Below are 16,864 nucleotides of genomic sequence, written 5' to 3'. Positions count from 1 at the left end.
GATGAACTTTGTCAAAGAGCCAGGTTTAGTGGAACAACTAGTTAGTTATTTGTGCAATTAGATTAAAGCTGCTGATGTAATTGAAGAGTTACAGAAAAAGAGATGAGCCACGACATATTAGTGCAGTCCTTTATCTTCAGCATTTAAAATAATCCATTACATTTAAGAAACAATTTGCATAAATGACATTTCAGGACAAGGGTATCACAAACAATGCATACAAAACTTCAAATATTCGCATTTTGACAAAGTAAGCTGCTACAGAATGGCATCTTGTTTCACAAGGACAACTTCAGAGTGGAGGCAAGTGCATTTCAGCCACAGTAGCATAAACAGCATGCAAAACATGACTTTAAACAGATGCAATGTCCATGTTTGAAACATTAAATAAAAATTAAGATACATTGAACAAGCACTTGAAACATAGGCCATGCTATAAAATGCCCCAAAATTAAACAATGCATGTAATGCAATGCATGTATTATGATAGAATGGTCATAGTCACGTTAGATGCGTTCTTCCAATGTTCCTAAGACCCTGTTTTGGTTGAAGCTCAAAGTAGTTTCTTCCCAAGATGTTATTTCTAAAGATGTAGCAAATCACTAAGACGTAATCTCCCATTGCTTTGGAAAAAGCATTCTCCTCCTACTGATTTTGAATTGCATTTCAAATTTTCATATGAAGTTGAACAAACCTGTTTTACCTAGTGGCACAATTACTATGTTCTAAGAGTTCCTTTCTCAGGTTTTTCAGGCTTCAGGAAATGTTCCCTTCAAAATACATACTCTGCTTCATTTTGTGCGATGTTTTTACAAGGGATAGAACAGAAGTGCACTAGAGCAATTTATTTTCTAACAAGGCATTTTGAAGAAAGTTTTCATATCATGTACCTGTGGCCAAGGTCCTTGGACACTGAGGAACAACTGACTAGAAGTCATTTCCCTTACTAAAAAAAGTACACAAATCTGTAAAAATGGACTACAAAACCACAGTGCTGGTAATGCCCTTTTTTTTTTTTAGACCTTTATGATAGACATGATATACATTACTAAGTGTATGTACACAATTTGTGTGGCACATTGAACTTCTATGGGCAAGTTTTGTATCAATAAAAATAGACTAATATAAAATGTTAAAAACAAGCTATTTAACTTGTATCACATGATTTTATATATAACATTTTAAAAGGACCATTATATATTAAATGATCATTTTCAAGTACATTATGATTCAATTTCATAGACAAGAACATGTCTATACTAAGTATTCCAGCAGTATCTATTACCAATAATCTGAAATATGCAAAATATAATTTGTAAACTTAGAAACTTAATCCCATATCTCTCCATTTTAAACCTACTCAACTTCTGTATGCAAGATTCTTGTCTTAAACGGGAACAAAGTATTGGAGTATAATCTGCACAAATTTTGGCACAAAAGCCAGAAGTACTTCTCACACAGACCCAGTGAGAATAAATATAATCATATTTTCAAGAATGATGAGTAATTTGTGTTTCTGCTTTGCAGACACAAGAATATCCAGAATACATTTTGAAAAACTTAGGCCCTCAACCAACAGAATACAGAAAGCAGAAGGTGAAATTGTTCTGCTGTACTCTAAGATCACTCCCAATGATAATATGCTTTTGAGAATAAAGGTCAGAATGCCCTAAGTTAAAAATTCTTAATACCCATTAAGATCAAAGATCAGTATATACACAAATTAGAGGTTAGACTTAAGATCTGTATGACCTCCACTAGATAAATATTATATACAGACATTTGCTTCCCCACCCCAACCCCATGGCCAACATTATGCTTAAGTGTTTATCTTTAAACTCACCATTACAGTTGACAAGTATTGAATGTTCTTATTTAAAACAGTGAATGCTTCTTCTGTAACTGCTATTCTCAAAACAGCTTATAATACTGGCATTCCTTAATGTAACATAGGCTAAGTTCTAGTTCCAGTAATTGCAGGAGTACCAGAAGTTGGCCTAATATGAACCTTTTTTCTTCAAATTCTTTTCAGAATGATAGTTTTATTAGACTTTGCTCTAAAAAAATACAACATAAGCATAGTACATTTTATCTACAAATTTGTCATCTCATAATTGCATTGCTATATGTAAATATATATATTTTTTAAAAACATTATGGTTTAATGGTGGCAAAAAAGTATTTCGCCAGCTCTTTCCCACTGCAAATCGTAATAAATGCTTGCCTTTAAAAGGTAGTATTTCACTATTACAAGTGGCACAATCCATTAAGCAGGCTTAGTCTAAAATATATATATAATGTAGTTGAAATTAGTTTCTTTCCAGTGGATTTCAGAAACTATCCGCATTTTATAAAATGTTTCATTACCAGTCACTGGAGCGGTCTCTTCAAGCTGGGGAGTCAGATCACCATGTCTCTATTATGAAAACTGAAGGTAAGAGAAAGGGGTACAGAAATAGATTTTTCAATTGGTAGGTGCTTCTGTTTCTGTTTTCCCTATTGGTGCCTCAGGAAAAAGTAGTTTCCTAAGTATGTTTGCATAGAATGGTCCATACACTTGTTTATTAAAGTTTACAATGCTTGCATACTGAGATCCAACAAATTCCATCTCTGTCTGAATCACAGAAAGGCCTCCTGGCACAGCAGGCATACACTTCTGGAAACTTGGAAGAGCAAGCAAGCTTTTCATGAATAACTGGATCCGTTTATCTGAAACATAATATAAAGCATGCTCAGAACAAACGTAAATGCAAGATGAAACCATACTCACTTCACAAGCACCCTGTAACTCAGCACAAGAAATCCAACAATCTAGATAACTATCCTCTCCCTTTCCCAAGCCCATCTTGCAGAGTGAAACACTGAAAGTTTTTGACAGCTGACTCCTGCAAGGCAGACCTGTTCAACAAGTTAGCAAGTCCACTTCCTTTCAGGTAAAAAAGGAAAACACTCAGGTTTAAACCCAAACTGACAGAAGAGAGATGAGTATCACACATTTTCTATATTCCCCTCCAGAAATCTAGTATCTCTAAGCTTGTTTGCAAGGACACAAACTTTCTAGCTACAACTAACCATGCTCCGCAGCATACCAACAGCATAGCCCCCCAGTAAACAATATTTCTTTACTCTTTTGACACAGTATTTTACTGCTGTAAGAAAGTGGCTTTTAAGCATAATTAGAAAGCTGGTTGAGATCACTGGAGGTAAGTTTTAAACTTAGCAGCTTATACAGACACATACAGTAAGATAATTATGTGTTCTTACTAACCGATCAAGGAACAGACAGGATTATTCTCTTCAACAATACTAGCAATTTGACCCATTAAATTATTCTGCGTTTCTGCATTGAGAGTAGGAAGACCTCTTTCAGATAGAGACCCATTCACTTTGCTGCAAATCTGGACACCAATAGCATTCAGAGCTTCCTTCAAATCAAAAGTTCTGGAAGAAAGAAAGAAAAGAAAAGAAACTTTTATGGCTTCCGTAGCAGTTTCAGGTGAATTCACTACTCCTTTTTCCTTTTGTTTTCACTGCGGAGAGCAGGCTGAGAGTATAGATGAAGTTGTCATTTGATCTTGCAGATGTGTACTTCTACAGATACATGAGAAATCTTTGCCTGTAAGATAAGGATACTAATTGGGATTCAAGTGGGAAAAGTCATTTTAAGTGTGCAGCGATGACACCAATTCACTTTGACCTTATGCTTACATATTATCCAGAGCCAAATTCATAACATTTCATGAGGAAAAAAGTAAAATAACTTCATTTGAAACACTAAGACCCCCATGAGACTTGCTTGTAGTGCAAGTTGCAGTAGTATTAGCAGCAGACAGATAGCTTAAACTACCTAGAGTAAGTTTGAAGGAACTGGCAAAAATGACTTGGTGGATGTACTGCCACAGCCTCTCAGGTATTAGAACAGTCCAGTTGGAATGGATCTATAAAGATCATTGAGCCTAAATGGATGACCACTTCAGGACTAACCAAAAGTTAGAGTATATTAAAGGCATTACCCAAACACTTCTTGAATACTGACAGGCACAAGTAATCAACCAACTCCTGTTACAGCATATGATCACCCTCACAGTAAAGAAAGTTTTCCTTTTTACCTAGTCTGAACCTCTCTTGATGCAGCTTTGTACCATTCTTATTTATTCTGTCATTGGTTACCAGAGAGAACAGATCAGCACAGAGTCCAGAGAAGGGTGACGAAGCTGGTGAGGGGTCTGGAGAACAAGTCCTATGAGGAGAGGCTGAGGGAGCTGGGCTTGTTCAGCCTGGAGAAAAGGAGGCTCAGGGGCGACCTTATCACACTCTACTACGGGTACCTTACAGGAGGCTGGAGTGAGGTGAGGGTTGGTCTGTTCTCCCATGTGCCTGGTGACAAGATGAGGGTGAACAGGCTAAAGTTGTGCCAGGGGTGATTTAGGTTGGATATTAGGAAAAACATCTTTAGTGAGAGGGTTGTGAGACATTGGAACGGGCTGCCCAGGGAAGTGGTGGAGTCACCATCCCTGGAAGTCTTTAAAAGACATTTAGATGTAGAGCTTAGGGATATGGTTCAGTAGAGGACTTGTTAGTGTTAGGTCAGAGGTTGGACTTGATGATCTTGAGGTCTCTTCCAACCTAGACATTTCTGTGATTTCCCTTCCTTGGGAGTGGTAGAGCAGTAAGATCACCTCTCAGCCTCCTTTTCTCCAGACTAACCAACCCAAGTGTCCTCAGTTTCTTCTCCTTATAGGACATGCCTTCCAGCTCCCTTACCAGCCTTGTTGCCCTCATCTGGATGCTTTCAAGTACCTTAACATCCTTTTTATATTGTAGAGTCCAGAACTGCACAAAATATCCAAGGTGAAGCTGCACCAATGCGAAATATATTGTGGAAGAGAATCACCTCCTGTGACTGGCTGGCTGTACTGTGTTTAATGCACCCTAAAATGCAGTTGCCCTTTTGGTTGCAAAGGCACGCTGCTGGCTCACATTGAGCCTGCTGTTGACCAGCACCCCAGATCCTTTTCTGCAGGGCTGCTCACTAGCCACTTGGCTCCCAGCACGTACTCATAGCTTGTGTTATCAAGACTATACAAGTGAACTTTAGGGCTAGGCTCCAAAGTCTGCAAAAGTTACACCATCAAGACTAAGACTTCATTAAAAAACAACTTTGAAAATGTGTCAAGTGCAGTGTACTTCCATTGTACAGGGCTTCAGATGGCACTAAATTTTCATCTGTATCTATTATCAACAAGCAGTGGCTATGACATTTGAACTGTTCCCAGGAGTTCTCAGATCCACTTGGTTATTTCCTGTTAACAAATACGAGGAGTGATAAACAAGGCCTTACTTCTTGCTCATGCCTTCAAGAAGAGGAACGGAGACCCTTTTCAGTTGGTCAGCAAAATCCGGCACATCTACAATTGCTGCACCCACCATATTGTTTGTTATGAGGCAAACACAAGCTATTATTTTTAACTGATTCAGCTTTTCTCTCAACTCTTGAAGACGAACTTCATCTGTTATTAGAGTCTAGAAGCAGAACAATAATACCGGTTTAGGAATATGGAGGAAAGAGACAGGATTTAGTCATGAAACATTAACATCTTCAATTAACAAACATACAAAGTCAGAAGAAACAGCAGCCAAAGTGTTCTGAATATGAAGTACTGCATAAAGTGACATTATGAGTACCAGAAGTCAGTCTGTGGTAGGGAAGAAAAGTAATGCCTCCAGTTCAGAGAACACTGAAGAAACTGCTTTTTATTTTTCCTCACTGACAACAATTTGTGGCCAACAGTTCAGCCCACAATGTCAGATGCTTGGGGAATCCAGGGGACATGGAAGTGATCAGAGTTACAGACAAAATAGTCTTCTGGATTCAGCTGTCCTTTGAAAAATGCCATAATCTGCAACTGATGGGTAGTGATGAACAGCTGTGCATGACAAACCAGTTTAACCATCAGAGCAATTTCCGCAAGCCACCTATAACCTACTACAAACTAAAAAGCCAGCTGATCATTCCAAAAATGCAATTCCCACAGCAAGATCTGGTTTTGTGGGTTTTTTTGTTTCCTTTTTAAGGTTATAGAATGAGCTCATTCTATCAAATCCCACCCCCCACACACACTGAGAAGCAGGGAATTAACATCCAGCTGTTTGTAGTAATTTCATACTGTGACAATGTGACAACCTAGATCCAGAGGATATCTGTATATAGCTCTTATTCAAAATTGTTGAAAGGAAGGTAAAAGAAAGGTAGTGTCCCTTTCTTCCACTCAAAGGGCGTGCTAAGAGCATCCCTACATAGCTTCCAAGTTCTCTGCCAAGCCACTAACTATAGCTAAGATGTTCACTACAGTTGATAATTTTAACCCTGACTGACAGCCAATTTCAAGCTGACTTTATTTAAAGCAGCAGAGGTCAGTAATCGGTAGCAGGAGGGAAAACTCAATGATTCTTGAAGCAGTAGTTTATATGCATTGAGAAATGGTGAGTATCTACCGTAGGGAGAGCTTCATGTTTTTAAATGATTGAGCGTAAGGACGATTCACAGCTTGATCCCACCAATCCCTGTTTCTGCTGTGAGGAAAACCAAGACACCACAGACAGTTCCCTCAAAAAGAAAGCAAACCAAGTGCTGTCAGTACAAGGCCCAGCCTTTGGCCATGGCTCAGACTGCTCTTAGGGCAGAGCTGGTGAGCTATGACTAAACAGAGAGAAAGCACCCTAAACTTTTCTAGTTGATGACTTATCTATCTCATAGTCCAGAAAATGAGACTAGCATATACTCTCCAATTTCCTAGTTTACTATTCAGAAGATTAAGAACTGCAAGAGAATATTCATTTATTGTCATTAATATCAGGATTATTATACTGCAGGAATATTTTCTTATAGCTAGAACTCTTAAGACACTGAAACATACTTCTTACCTCTGGAATTGTTTTGTGGTAATCCCATTGTAACAGTTTCAAGTAGCCATTGTTTAGCACCAGTGTAGGACTAATATTTGATTTAGAACTATGATCAGCACCAGAGGATGATGAAGATTCATCAGAAATGGATGACAATTCATCTTCTATTGATTCCTTTATCCATTCCGTTGTGAGATCCAGAGCACCTATGCATTGCAAATCAGCAGATTTATTGCATGCTTCCATCAAAATAAGCAGTAGCTTGAGGAAGAGTTACATATACATAAATAAGATTAAAGTATTTCTAAAAATTAATCAGAGTTGATGCTAGGCCTTCATAGAAGTCAATTTCTCCTTCACTTTTCACTGACCATCCACTGATCACCTTAATATTCTAGCTAGTTTGCATAAACCCAACAATAAATTGTTAGATTTCAACCAAGATTTTGTAGGAGGAAACAAAAATTAAGTCCAAGACCCCAAACCACTTTTTCCTCTTTCAGGGAGGCCATTTATTTGTTGGGGCACAAGGCTGGAAAGAAGAGGTGAAAGAAAGTATATCAACAATGAATGAAAGTTTTTAAAGAGTTCTTTGACAGCCTGCATATGTGAACACTGCAGACTTTATCAGTAGCTCAGGGTTCCCATTTTAGAAGCCTCTGCTTCAGATGTCAGTAAGCTTACTTCCCCCCCCCCCCCCAAAACATTCTCCTAAAGACCACTTAGCAGTAGTATACGGAATCTGAAGTAGTGGATGAAGTTGACCTTAAGAAACTTTTCAGAGCTTGTGTTTTGTTTATTAAAAAGATACTGATCCCATCCCTTCCAACTTCCAGGCACATTGTTTTTCCTTGTTTACCTCAGACTATCAGATTTCCTGGCTACAAAAGAGAAAGTCTCACCTTTCAATATGTAGGGCTACTGTCTGGAGGCAGAAAAGAGCCACTGTTGTTTCTTTAGATACCAATCAATTAGACAAATACAAATTTGGCAGAAAATGCCACAGGTAACAGACGAAAATGCTTAAAAACAGACTAAGCAATTAACCATTGGTAGCTTGCTTGTCAAAGAACTTTTTGTATTACTTTCTGCTTTTCCAAAGAAGAAATTGGAATTTTCCTCTAAGTAGCTGTAATTGAGAGACTTTATAGCATGTCTTTAAATAGTTTTTTTTTTTTTTTTTTTAAAAAAAAGTAAAGGTTTAAGTAAAATACAACATGATACCTACTTGGTGTTTCTTCGAGAATTTCCTGGAATTTTGTTCTTTCATAGTCCACCAAGTTACGCTGAAGGTACGGTCTAAGGCACTGAATTGTATAATTGGCCATATCCATTTTCATCAGGTCCAGAACATGGAATATTTGTCTGAAGAGAGAAAGTTTAAAGTAAGGTAATTAGAATAGACTATATATTTTAAACAGTATATGCATTAGCACTGTAAGCCCAGTTCTAGAAGGAGCCTCCTTCATTGGTATCAGTGTAGCAGACAACGTTACTTATTTACCAAGATACCCAAAGGATGCATGCAATAAGCAGTTCAAGGAGGAACAGTAAGAATATGCCCTTTTAATTTTGTAAGGATGAAGAAGACCAAACCAGCTGTCTCAGAAATGTATGTTATTGTAAGAGTGCTTTTTGTTGTTGTTCAGTGGCTTAACTATTCAGATTTCATAGTTTTAATCTAGGTGTTCTACCCATTTCATTAAGGTAAACGTAATATTCCAGTCGCAGAATGCCATAGCACCGCTCCCCCAGCTGTAATGCTTCTGCTTCTACTTTGAAAACTGGTATTATGCAGATTGCCATCACTGAAGACTAGGACTTTTTCCCCCCTTCTTCCACTGCCCAGTACGCTCTATCAGGTTAGAGATTTCCCCCCCGCCCCCCGTATAAAAACAGCTAAATACCAACCTCAGCAATTCTACGATATTGTCAGTTGCTTTTAACTGTTTTATATCGTTGTCTCTAATTGGAGCACATAACTTCCCCATAGTATTGATGATATAGTTAGCTAGCCCATGAATATCAACAGCATTGTGTTCTGCCTGCTGTCTTATAAGATCCGTATCTAGAACTTCACAAATTTGATTTTGAATCCTGTTTGCTCCAGGAGTCAGGAAAGAAAGAAGAATCTAAAGTAGGGGGAAAAAATGAAAAGCTTATCAATAAAATCAAAGCACTTAGCATGCTAAAATATTAATTTCAAGTGTATTTAGCTGACTAACAAGATATATTAAGACTGGACATCATCTAAAGCAGCAGGAAAAAGCCATATTAAAAGGATCACAGTACAGTTCTGCAAAAACGCTTGAAGTCTGCTGACATGCTTTCTGGTTCAGACTCTTTCAAAAATCTTAAGTTAGTAAATGCTCGCTCTACAGGGCAGCTTCCCCATTTTTGGAAGACTAAGTATTGTGAGAGGATTGAAGATTTTTATGTTCCTTCTTGCACTGATCACGAGAGAATCTATTTGGGCAGGTACAATCACATTTATACTCCTGGTCACGCACTGAACTCAGAATGTAGCCAAACTAGTAGAGGTGCAAAGCTTTGAGAAAAGAGCTGATTTGCAGCTAACCACCCTGCAACAAAAGCTGATTGGACATACTACTATGTGTGTAGCCATATTCACTGTTAATACAAATCTATTTTAGACTCCTATTGCTACTGTAGTTCTGAATAAGTTTCTTCTTAGAAGTAGGAACTTGAAGGTGTTGGCTTTTTTGTAAGTTAACAGACCCCTCAGTGAAATAAGAGGCTCTCAGACCTAAGCTGCAAAAACAGTATTGGAGGGGGAGGAAAAAAAAAAAAAGTTACCTCCTTTATTTCCTCAAAGAGTTTGATAGCATGTTCATATTCTGGAGGATCTTCATTCAGTTCCGATTCCAAATGATCCCAAAATGCCTTATGTACAATTCGTTTCACTGTGCCCACTAAGCTGTGGAATAAGTCAATTACAGACAGAGAAAGAGACTACTAAATAGCTTTCATCCTTGGTCAAAGTACTTTAGGTTAGCCTAATGACTTTTTGGGAAACACAACTCACTGACACTCGTCACGACCTGCAACACTATCTTTCTTGTGCTGTGGATCATCAGCTCCTAAAACATGATTTACACCAAGAAGTCTTTCCTAAAACATTACTTTAGGAAATGGTGCTAGCAATTCATATTTAGACATACCTTCCCTTTTTCCTTATCAAATACATACTGATTCACTAACTGTGTGTGTTATGTGCTAAGTCTTAAAAACTATTCCTTTGTATAGCCAATTATCACTTAAGGGATTTGCACAATTAAAAACCTGTTTGTCTTTTTACATGTATGTTTTCCAGAGGAAAGATGAGGTGTTTTTTTTAAGTCAAAAATGTCTGCAATCAAGGAAGTTTTAAATATATATATACACTAGGGCATTTCTGGAGAACTTTTGCATCTCTTCTGAGGTAGTATTAGAGATAAGCTTATGATGAGCTTTACCTTCTTATCACCATAGGACAAAGATGCTACTATAGGCTACATAGAAGCCCATCATTTCATCTTTTCCACAGAACAGAACACCACTCCTCATCTTCACTATGGGAATTGATATGGCATTAGCCTTTTACTTTCCACATTATATTTAAGACAGAGCATCATATTCTCCAAGACAGCATATCAACTCAGCTGGACTACAGAATTTGTTCCGAGCAAGAGAGCTGACTCCTAGAGTTGTTATAAAAATCCATAGGCATTCAGAAATGCAACAGGTTTGTTTTTTTTGTTTGTTTGTTTTTTGGGGGTAGGTTGTTGTTATTTTTGTTTTCTTTTTATTTTAGGTGCTCCTGCATTTCTCCTCTCTTCTCAAACCCGCTTTATTTTTTTGCAAAATTCATGTTCCTACCTGTTCTGTGGAAGGTCTTCATGTTTTATGCAGAAATTTGCATTTACAGCAATTTCATGAGCTAATGTCAAGTCTGTCAGATTTCTTGCAGCTGCCATCAGTTCATCAAAAGTAACCATCTTGGGAGGACTTGCTGAAGGAACAAATGATCAAGTCAAAACACTATAGTAGATGAAAGCAATTGAAAGCTTTAATAAAAGTTAGCAGCCTTGCATGAAAGTAATAAGGCAATAAATATTGTTCCTTGATAACTGGACTCTAGTACTTTAGAAGAAACAAGCTAGGATTACCAGACCTTTATATCTTCTTAAAACACTAACTCAGGAAACTCCCAGCTTATCGGGGGTGTGTGCACACGGGTGGGTAATACCACGTAAACCTCATAACATTTTGAGAAGCAGTTTCATATTTTCACATCTTAACTGAAGTGGCTTTTTTCATTTAAAACAAGATCTTATACTCCACAGATTTTCTGTAGACTGTTCTATAAAACCCACCAGAGCAAAAGCACAGGCAGTAACAGATACCAGATTTCCATTATAATCCTGAGCACATGGTAATGGCTACATCATGCTTTTATTGCCTGTAAAGAAGGTTCTGAAGATACTGACTTAAGAACCCCTCACTTATGTACCATAGCAGATGCATCATTAAGTTATACTCCCTTTTCACAAATATGTACCAAGGATGTGACAGAAACTTTAAAGCAGGAGTAAATTTCTAAAACGCAAGCTTCTAAACTCCCAAATTCTCTCACTTGATTTTTGTGATTGTCCTGTCATTAGTCTTTGGAAGCTTAAAGAACCAGCTGCCAATTGCAGCTCCACTAACATACGGATTTTAATATAAGATTTCACTTATACAGATGCTAAATGAGTTGTGTGTATGATCCAAGAACGCTTACAGATATCAGCATTAAGCACATTTTATGCAGGGTTTTATTTATCAGTGCTCATTCAAAATACCTTCTCTTGTGTAAACACGTTTTCTGTTTGATCCTGGTATTTAATCAAAGAATAAAAGCTATTGCATTAACTTCATGTACCTTTGTGTAGCCTATAAATTAGTTTTATAATAGATTTAATTTTTAACTGTATGGACCAAACAGAAGAAATCCACCCTTTGCATATAAAGTCACACATAGTTGGTTGAGTGGGAGGTGGGAGACTGATACCGACGTTAAGATTAGCTTAAGACTAGGATATCCATGGTGGCTCACTCTCCTTAAGCTAAGGGAAGCAGCACACAGGAAGCCCTCACAGGTACAGCTATTAGTGGTATTACACTCAAAGAGATGCACTGCTCCACTGCCAAGAGAAAGCCATGCCTTTCTCTTAACACTCAAACACAGAATCAGACTCCGTGGTTCTACCCGCTACGTGAAAGAGAAATAGAATAGGTTCATCTTCCGTGTCTCTGCGTAGCCCAGGTAAGGTTCAAATATGCTTACAAGCTGGGGAACTGGGTTTGCTTGAAGAATCGCTGTTAAAGCTCTGTCTTGAATACTCAGAGTCACTCGAAGAAGCTGTGCTTTCAGAGAGGCGCGAAGAATCTGAATCACTGTTCTGGTCATCGCTGAGAGGCATCGTGATTCACGTTAGCTGATACAGTAAACAAGACCTGAAAGACAAAACACACATCTCACAAAAGCAGCACTTCCTATGTTTTTTGATTCTCAAAGCTGGGCACTGACCATTATACTGTGAACAAGGAAGAAGTAGTCACCTTTCTGAAAAAGTGTTACAAAAAGGATCTGGCTTTACACATGCAGAATCATGCAGTTATTAATAAATGACATCTCTACTTTCTGCTGTTTCATACCTTACTGACTCTAACATAACCATTCTGTAAACTGGTTAGATTTAAAACATAAAGGACCACCCACAGTAAACCCAAAGCTGCTTGCTGTCAGAACGTTGGAAGTTCTGTCTTAAAATGTAAAGGCACTCCATTTCTCACGGTGTTACATCATCCCACCACGTGACTTCACCATCAAGTAATTTTTAGCAATTAGCTTCTTTCCACAAAGAGACTGCACTGAAAGTACAAACTCTGAAGTAAACAAAGAGCTTGCTAGGGAAGAACAGGCAAATAATTCAGAATATTGAGCTTCTGGCAGGGCATCTCAGGAAGCCTGACCTGCTGCTTTAGGTGTCTCTTTGCTCTCTCTCATACTGACAATGGCATAGACTCAATAAATACTCCTTCAAGGGAGGAAGTGTTTTAATTCAAACAGCAACTCTGAGCCTCTAGCACTACATTCAGCATATGCGACAACCTCATGAGAACTATCATGCTTCATTGTGCTTCTGTCTGCATAAGGAAGCTGCCTCCCAGGCAGATAATCCACAACTACAGAAAATTTGGACGGCTGCATAGTTCAATGGAGATGATTAATAGTTCTAACACAGGAAGCAAGTAGTATGTTAATGACCATATTAAAATGAGAAACTGGAAGTCAAGTCATAACTACTCCCAAAGGAATTTGGCCCAGATTCCAAAAGTAGCTGTCCATCTTTGGTTACGGCCACAAAGTATTCTGTAGTAGACTTCATTAAGAGACACAGCCAGTAATGCTTCTATCAGCAAGTTGTTTCACTTGCTGTGAGTCAATGTATTGTAGGGTTGAGAGGTGGATAAAAGGGGATAAGGATGAAGACTTCTTTATGTTGGCTCCCAGGATCAGATTAGCATGTTTGGTTCCTTGAGTACCAGCTCACGGTGGACATACCTTTAGAACTTGTTGAGTTATTCCACTGATGAATACTTCCCTGTTAATTGAGATGATTAACAGTTAGGTGTTTGTTTCCTCCCTCCTCCTTCCCCAGGAGGAAGGAAGATGTATTTGAGTGCCTTTTTGCTACAATATTATGCTGGTTTTTGTCAAGAGACTTATATCAGCAAGAACAGCTGACAGCTTATCAACTTACTGGGGAAGCCAGTAAGAGACTTTTAATCACTGTATAGGAGGTCATAGGTTCTAGACTTACAGCTTTAGCTGTGATACTTCTTTTAACTTTTATTAGAAGTGATAAAATCAACGTTTTAACAAAATTGAAAACAAACAGGTATTTAAAGTAGTGTTGTCTAGACAAGACAGCAAGTTGCAAGAAAACCTGGAAAACTAAGAGGCTCTGAGATTTGACTTGGAAATTGCATTTGTCTAAGTTACAATTATGAATGACTCATGTTCATGTTATGCAAGAATCAAGCTATTTCTTCTAGTAAAATTTGTGTTACAGACCTCTAAAGCTGACTAGAAACTACTCGTGATGAGTAACCAAAGTGTAGAAACACTGCATGTTCCTGATACGGAACTGCTTACTTATAGTAACCCTACAGAGCCTGCAAAACATACATTAAACCCCCATCTATTGCTTCTGGATCAACACCAGAACACACTGTTTCCAGGTTTTCATCATGTAAAAAGCCTCTTTATGCATACTTTAAATAACTAACCTTTAAAAAGTTAATGTTGCATGTGGTCCATGGGAAAAAGTGATTAGCGTTGTTAGATGTGTACTGGCCCAAAAGGTCTTGTAAATCCCTCGCCTAGTAAGAGCGCTTCAAGATGTGTCTAAGGCTCTGGTCTAGGTATTAAGAGAACATGGAAGAGATCAACTACGATTAAAGAAAAAATCTCTCATAATTTATACATCATTTTAAGACCTTTCACTTAGCCATATAATTCAAACAACAAATATTCACATTAGTAATATTCAGACTTGTAGAGTGCTCCTAACAGAAGTAGGGAACCAGCCACAGAAGCAAGTCAGCACTGCCATTTTCTATCAGTCTCATACTCAAGACCAAGCAGTTAATGTATACAGGATTTTCATTTCCACCTTAAGTCTTCATATGGCACTTCTAGCAAAGTATATTTTGACAACAAGTCCTTGCATCTCCAAAGATGTTACCTACTTTGATGTACTGGGACCATACCTGCTCCTGCACATACACAGACAGCAGACGTGCCAGTAGGGGCCTTCAGAAAGTTTGCTTTAAATCAGTTCTAACAATGCAACATCCAAATAAACACCACAATACTTGCCACGATGAGTATATTTCCTAGTAGCGTGCCACAAACGGAATGGTAAAGGAAGAAAATGGGTGTATTCTGCAAGAATTTAGCAATAATGTTCTGAACTAAGTTTAAGAGAGAAGGTAGAAAGTACAAAGTAAACACAGGTGAATACACAAGCAGCATCTGGATGCGCCATCTACAGTTTAACCGTGCTGCACAACAGCTAGAAAGGATAAAGGGAAGAGCATTCACTGAGAACATCAAAGAAGTACAAATCAGAAAGGGCTTTTCTAATTACTTACAACAATAGGGCACCGAGTTCCTCCGTCCTTTCTTTACAGCACACACCGAAAGCGCTCTGCCTCACGCCTTGGCAGGCAGCTCAGAGCTTCTCAGAAGTTACCGAGGGCCGAGCTCACACGTAACTTTAAGCGTAGACACGCCGAACAACACCTCAATCTCCCCAAAATCGCCTGACGTTTCCCCGCTCCCCGTGCTGCCGGCGGGGCGCCCCGCGGAGCCCTCCTCCTCCTCCTCCCCCGGCCGGCTCCGGCTCCGGCTCCTCCTCCTCTTCCTCGGCAGCGGCCGAGCCAAACAAACAGCGTCTCCAGGGCCGGGCCGAGGGGGGAGGAAGGAGAAGGGGGGGCCGAGCTCTGCCTGCCCCGCTGAGGCCACCCCGGCCGCCGGGACCCCCGGGGAAGGACCCGGGGACGGGAGCCGCGGCTCCGCGCTGCCGGCGAAGCCCCGGGGCTGCCTGTGCAAGGACAGGACAAGGCAGCTCAGGGCAGCCCGCAGCGGAGCCCACCGCCCCCTAACCCGCCCCCCGCCCCTCAGAGCGGCTCCCTCAGAGCCGCGCTGGCCCCGCGGTGCCGGTCCCGGTGCCGGTGCCCCCCGCTCACCGCAGCTCGGCCTCCTCCGGCGCGGCGCTCGCCGGGGCTTTAAACGCCCCCCCCCGCCCTTATGTAGCCGGCCCGGGCGCTGAGTGCCTTACCCCGGGCGCGACCATCTCTGGCGGGGCTGTGTCACGCCGTCCTGCCCGCTCGCCGCTGCCAGCCCCGGAGGTTTAGGGCAGTGTTTCTCTTCTCGAATAAACACGGAGCCGGTTTTCTCGCCGTGCCCGGGTCCGAGCGGCAGGCGAGGAGCGGCAGGGGGTGAGAAGGGAGGGATCCTTCGGGGATCTCCCCCCCGCCGTGCAGAATGGGCGCTGCCGGCGGTGTTTACGGAAGAGCCGCCTCGCTCCGCGCTCGCCCCGCTGAGCGCCGCCTCCCGGGGCCGCTGCGCCCCCAGAGCGGAGGGAGGGCGGGCAGGCAAGGGGTAGAGAGGGCTGCCCGGTGCTGTCAGGGGAAGGGGCAGCGCCTCAGGGCTGTGTCGCCCCCTCTGTGTGCACATGGCTGCTCAGGGAGCTCTAACGAGCTTTGCCTGCCCTCCCGACTGAAGGGGGGTGAGCCCCCCGCCATTTTGTCCCCCCCCTTGCTCCTGCCCCCCCCCCCCGCCATCTTACCGCGGGGCGTTCAGCCGCCCCATTGCTCACGGCTGTGGCATTGCGAGGCCCGCCGAGGAACGTGGCACCAAGCACGGAAACACTGTCATTATAAATGCCTGGCTGCTGAACGCACTGACCTCAGGCACCAGGTGATGACCCTGTCACGGTCACCGCCGAGTCCTGTCACGGGGGGGATCTGCGCTGCCAGCGCCTCGCCTACCGGGAAGCACGGAGGGCGAAAGGCTGGCAGTCATCTCCGGGGCAGGGACTCACAAAATTAAGCCCTGTGGGATAGACACTGTGTTCACACTGACCAAAGCCCGCTGTAGGTCCTATTAATTCTCCCCCTGCTCTAAAAGCGAGGTGCTTGCTCACAGAGACGCACAGCACCTGTCAGCCCTGCAGCTTTGCTTCGAGTCCAGCCGTCAGAGACATTAAATGGGATTAAGTCCACCAGGCTAATCCGCTTGGTTCCATAAGGGAGACGGTATTTTAAATAACCATTTGTACTGCTTTGCCCCAGTTTTTGCATGTCACGTGGCAATGACGATCAGACAGGCTCATACGAGCTT

At 41.0% G+C, this 16,864-nt stretch overlaps 1 protein-coding gene across 11 annotated transcripts; it reads right to left on the bottom strand.

Annotated features, from left to right (window-relative positions):
- Positions 1–115: 115 nt before the first annotated feature.
- TCP11L2 (t-complex 11 like 2) lies at positions 116–16,003 on the bottom strand. Of its 11 annotated transcripts, none has more exons than XM_084535574.1 (12): positions 15,709–15,792; positions 14,245–14,375; positions 13,517–13,556; positions 12,236–12,405; positions 10,786–10,918; positions 9,724–9,844; positions 8,818–9,038; positions 8,135–8,271; positions 6,925–7,112; positions 5,342–5,523; positions 3,269–3,441; positions 116–2,709 (listed from the first exon to the last, which is right to left on the bottom strand). In XM_084535574.1, exons 4-12 carry the CDS (start codon positions 12,369–12,371, stop codon positions 2,465–2,467), a joined length of 1,536 nt encoding a protein of 511 aa, XP_084391700.1. In that variant the 5' UTR covers positions 12,372–12,405; positions 13,517–13,556; positions 14,245–14,375; positions 15,709–15,792; the 3' UTR covers positions 116–2,464. The 11 variants fall into 11 exon arrangements, with proteins under 11 accessions (XP_084391700.1, XP_084391704.1, XP_084391697.1 ...); XM_084535578.1 differs by lacking the exon at positions 15,709–15,792 and adding an exon at positions 15,112–15,593 and having other exon boundaries at positions 9,724–9,839; XM_084535571.1 differs by lacking the exon at positions 15,709–15,792 and adding an exon at positions 15,112–15,591.
- Between the last annotated feature and the right edge of the window lie 861 nt (positions 16,004–16,864).

Source organism: Aythya ferina (genome assembly GCF_964211825.1).
Source record: "Aythya ferina genome assembly, chromosome: 1".
NCBI classification, from domain to species: Eukaryota; Metazoa; Chordata; class Aves; order Anseriformes; family Anatidae; genus Aythya; species Aythya ferina.
The sequence above is the reverse complement of the archived record's forward strand: the minus strand, read 5'-3'. Positions and strand labels throughout refer to the sequence as shown.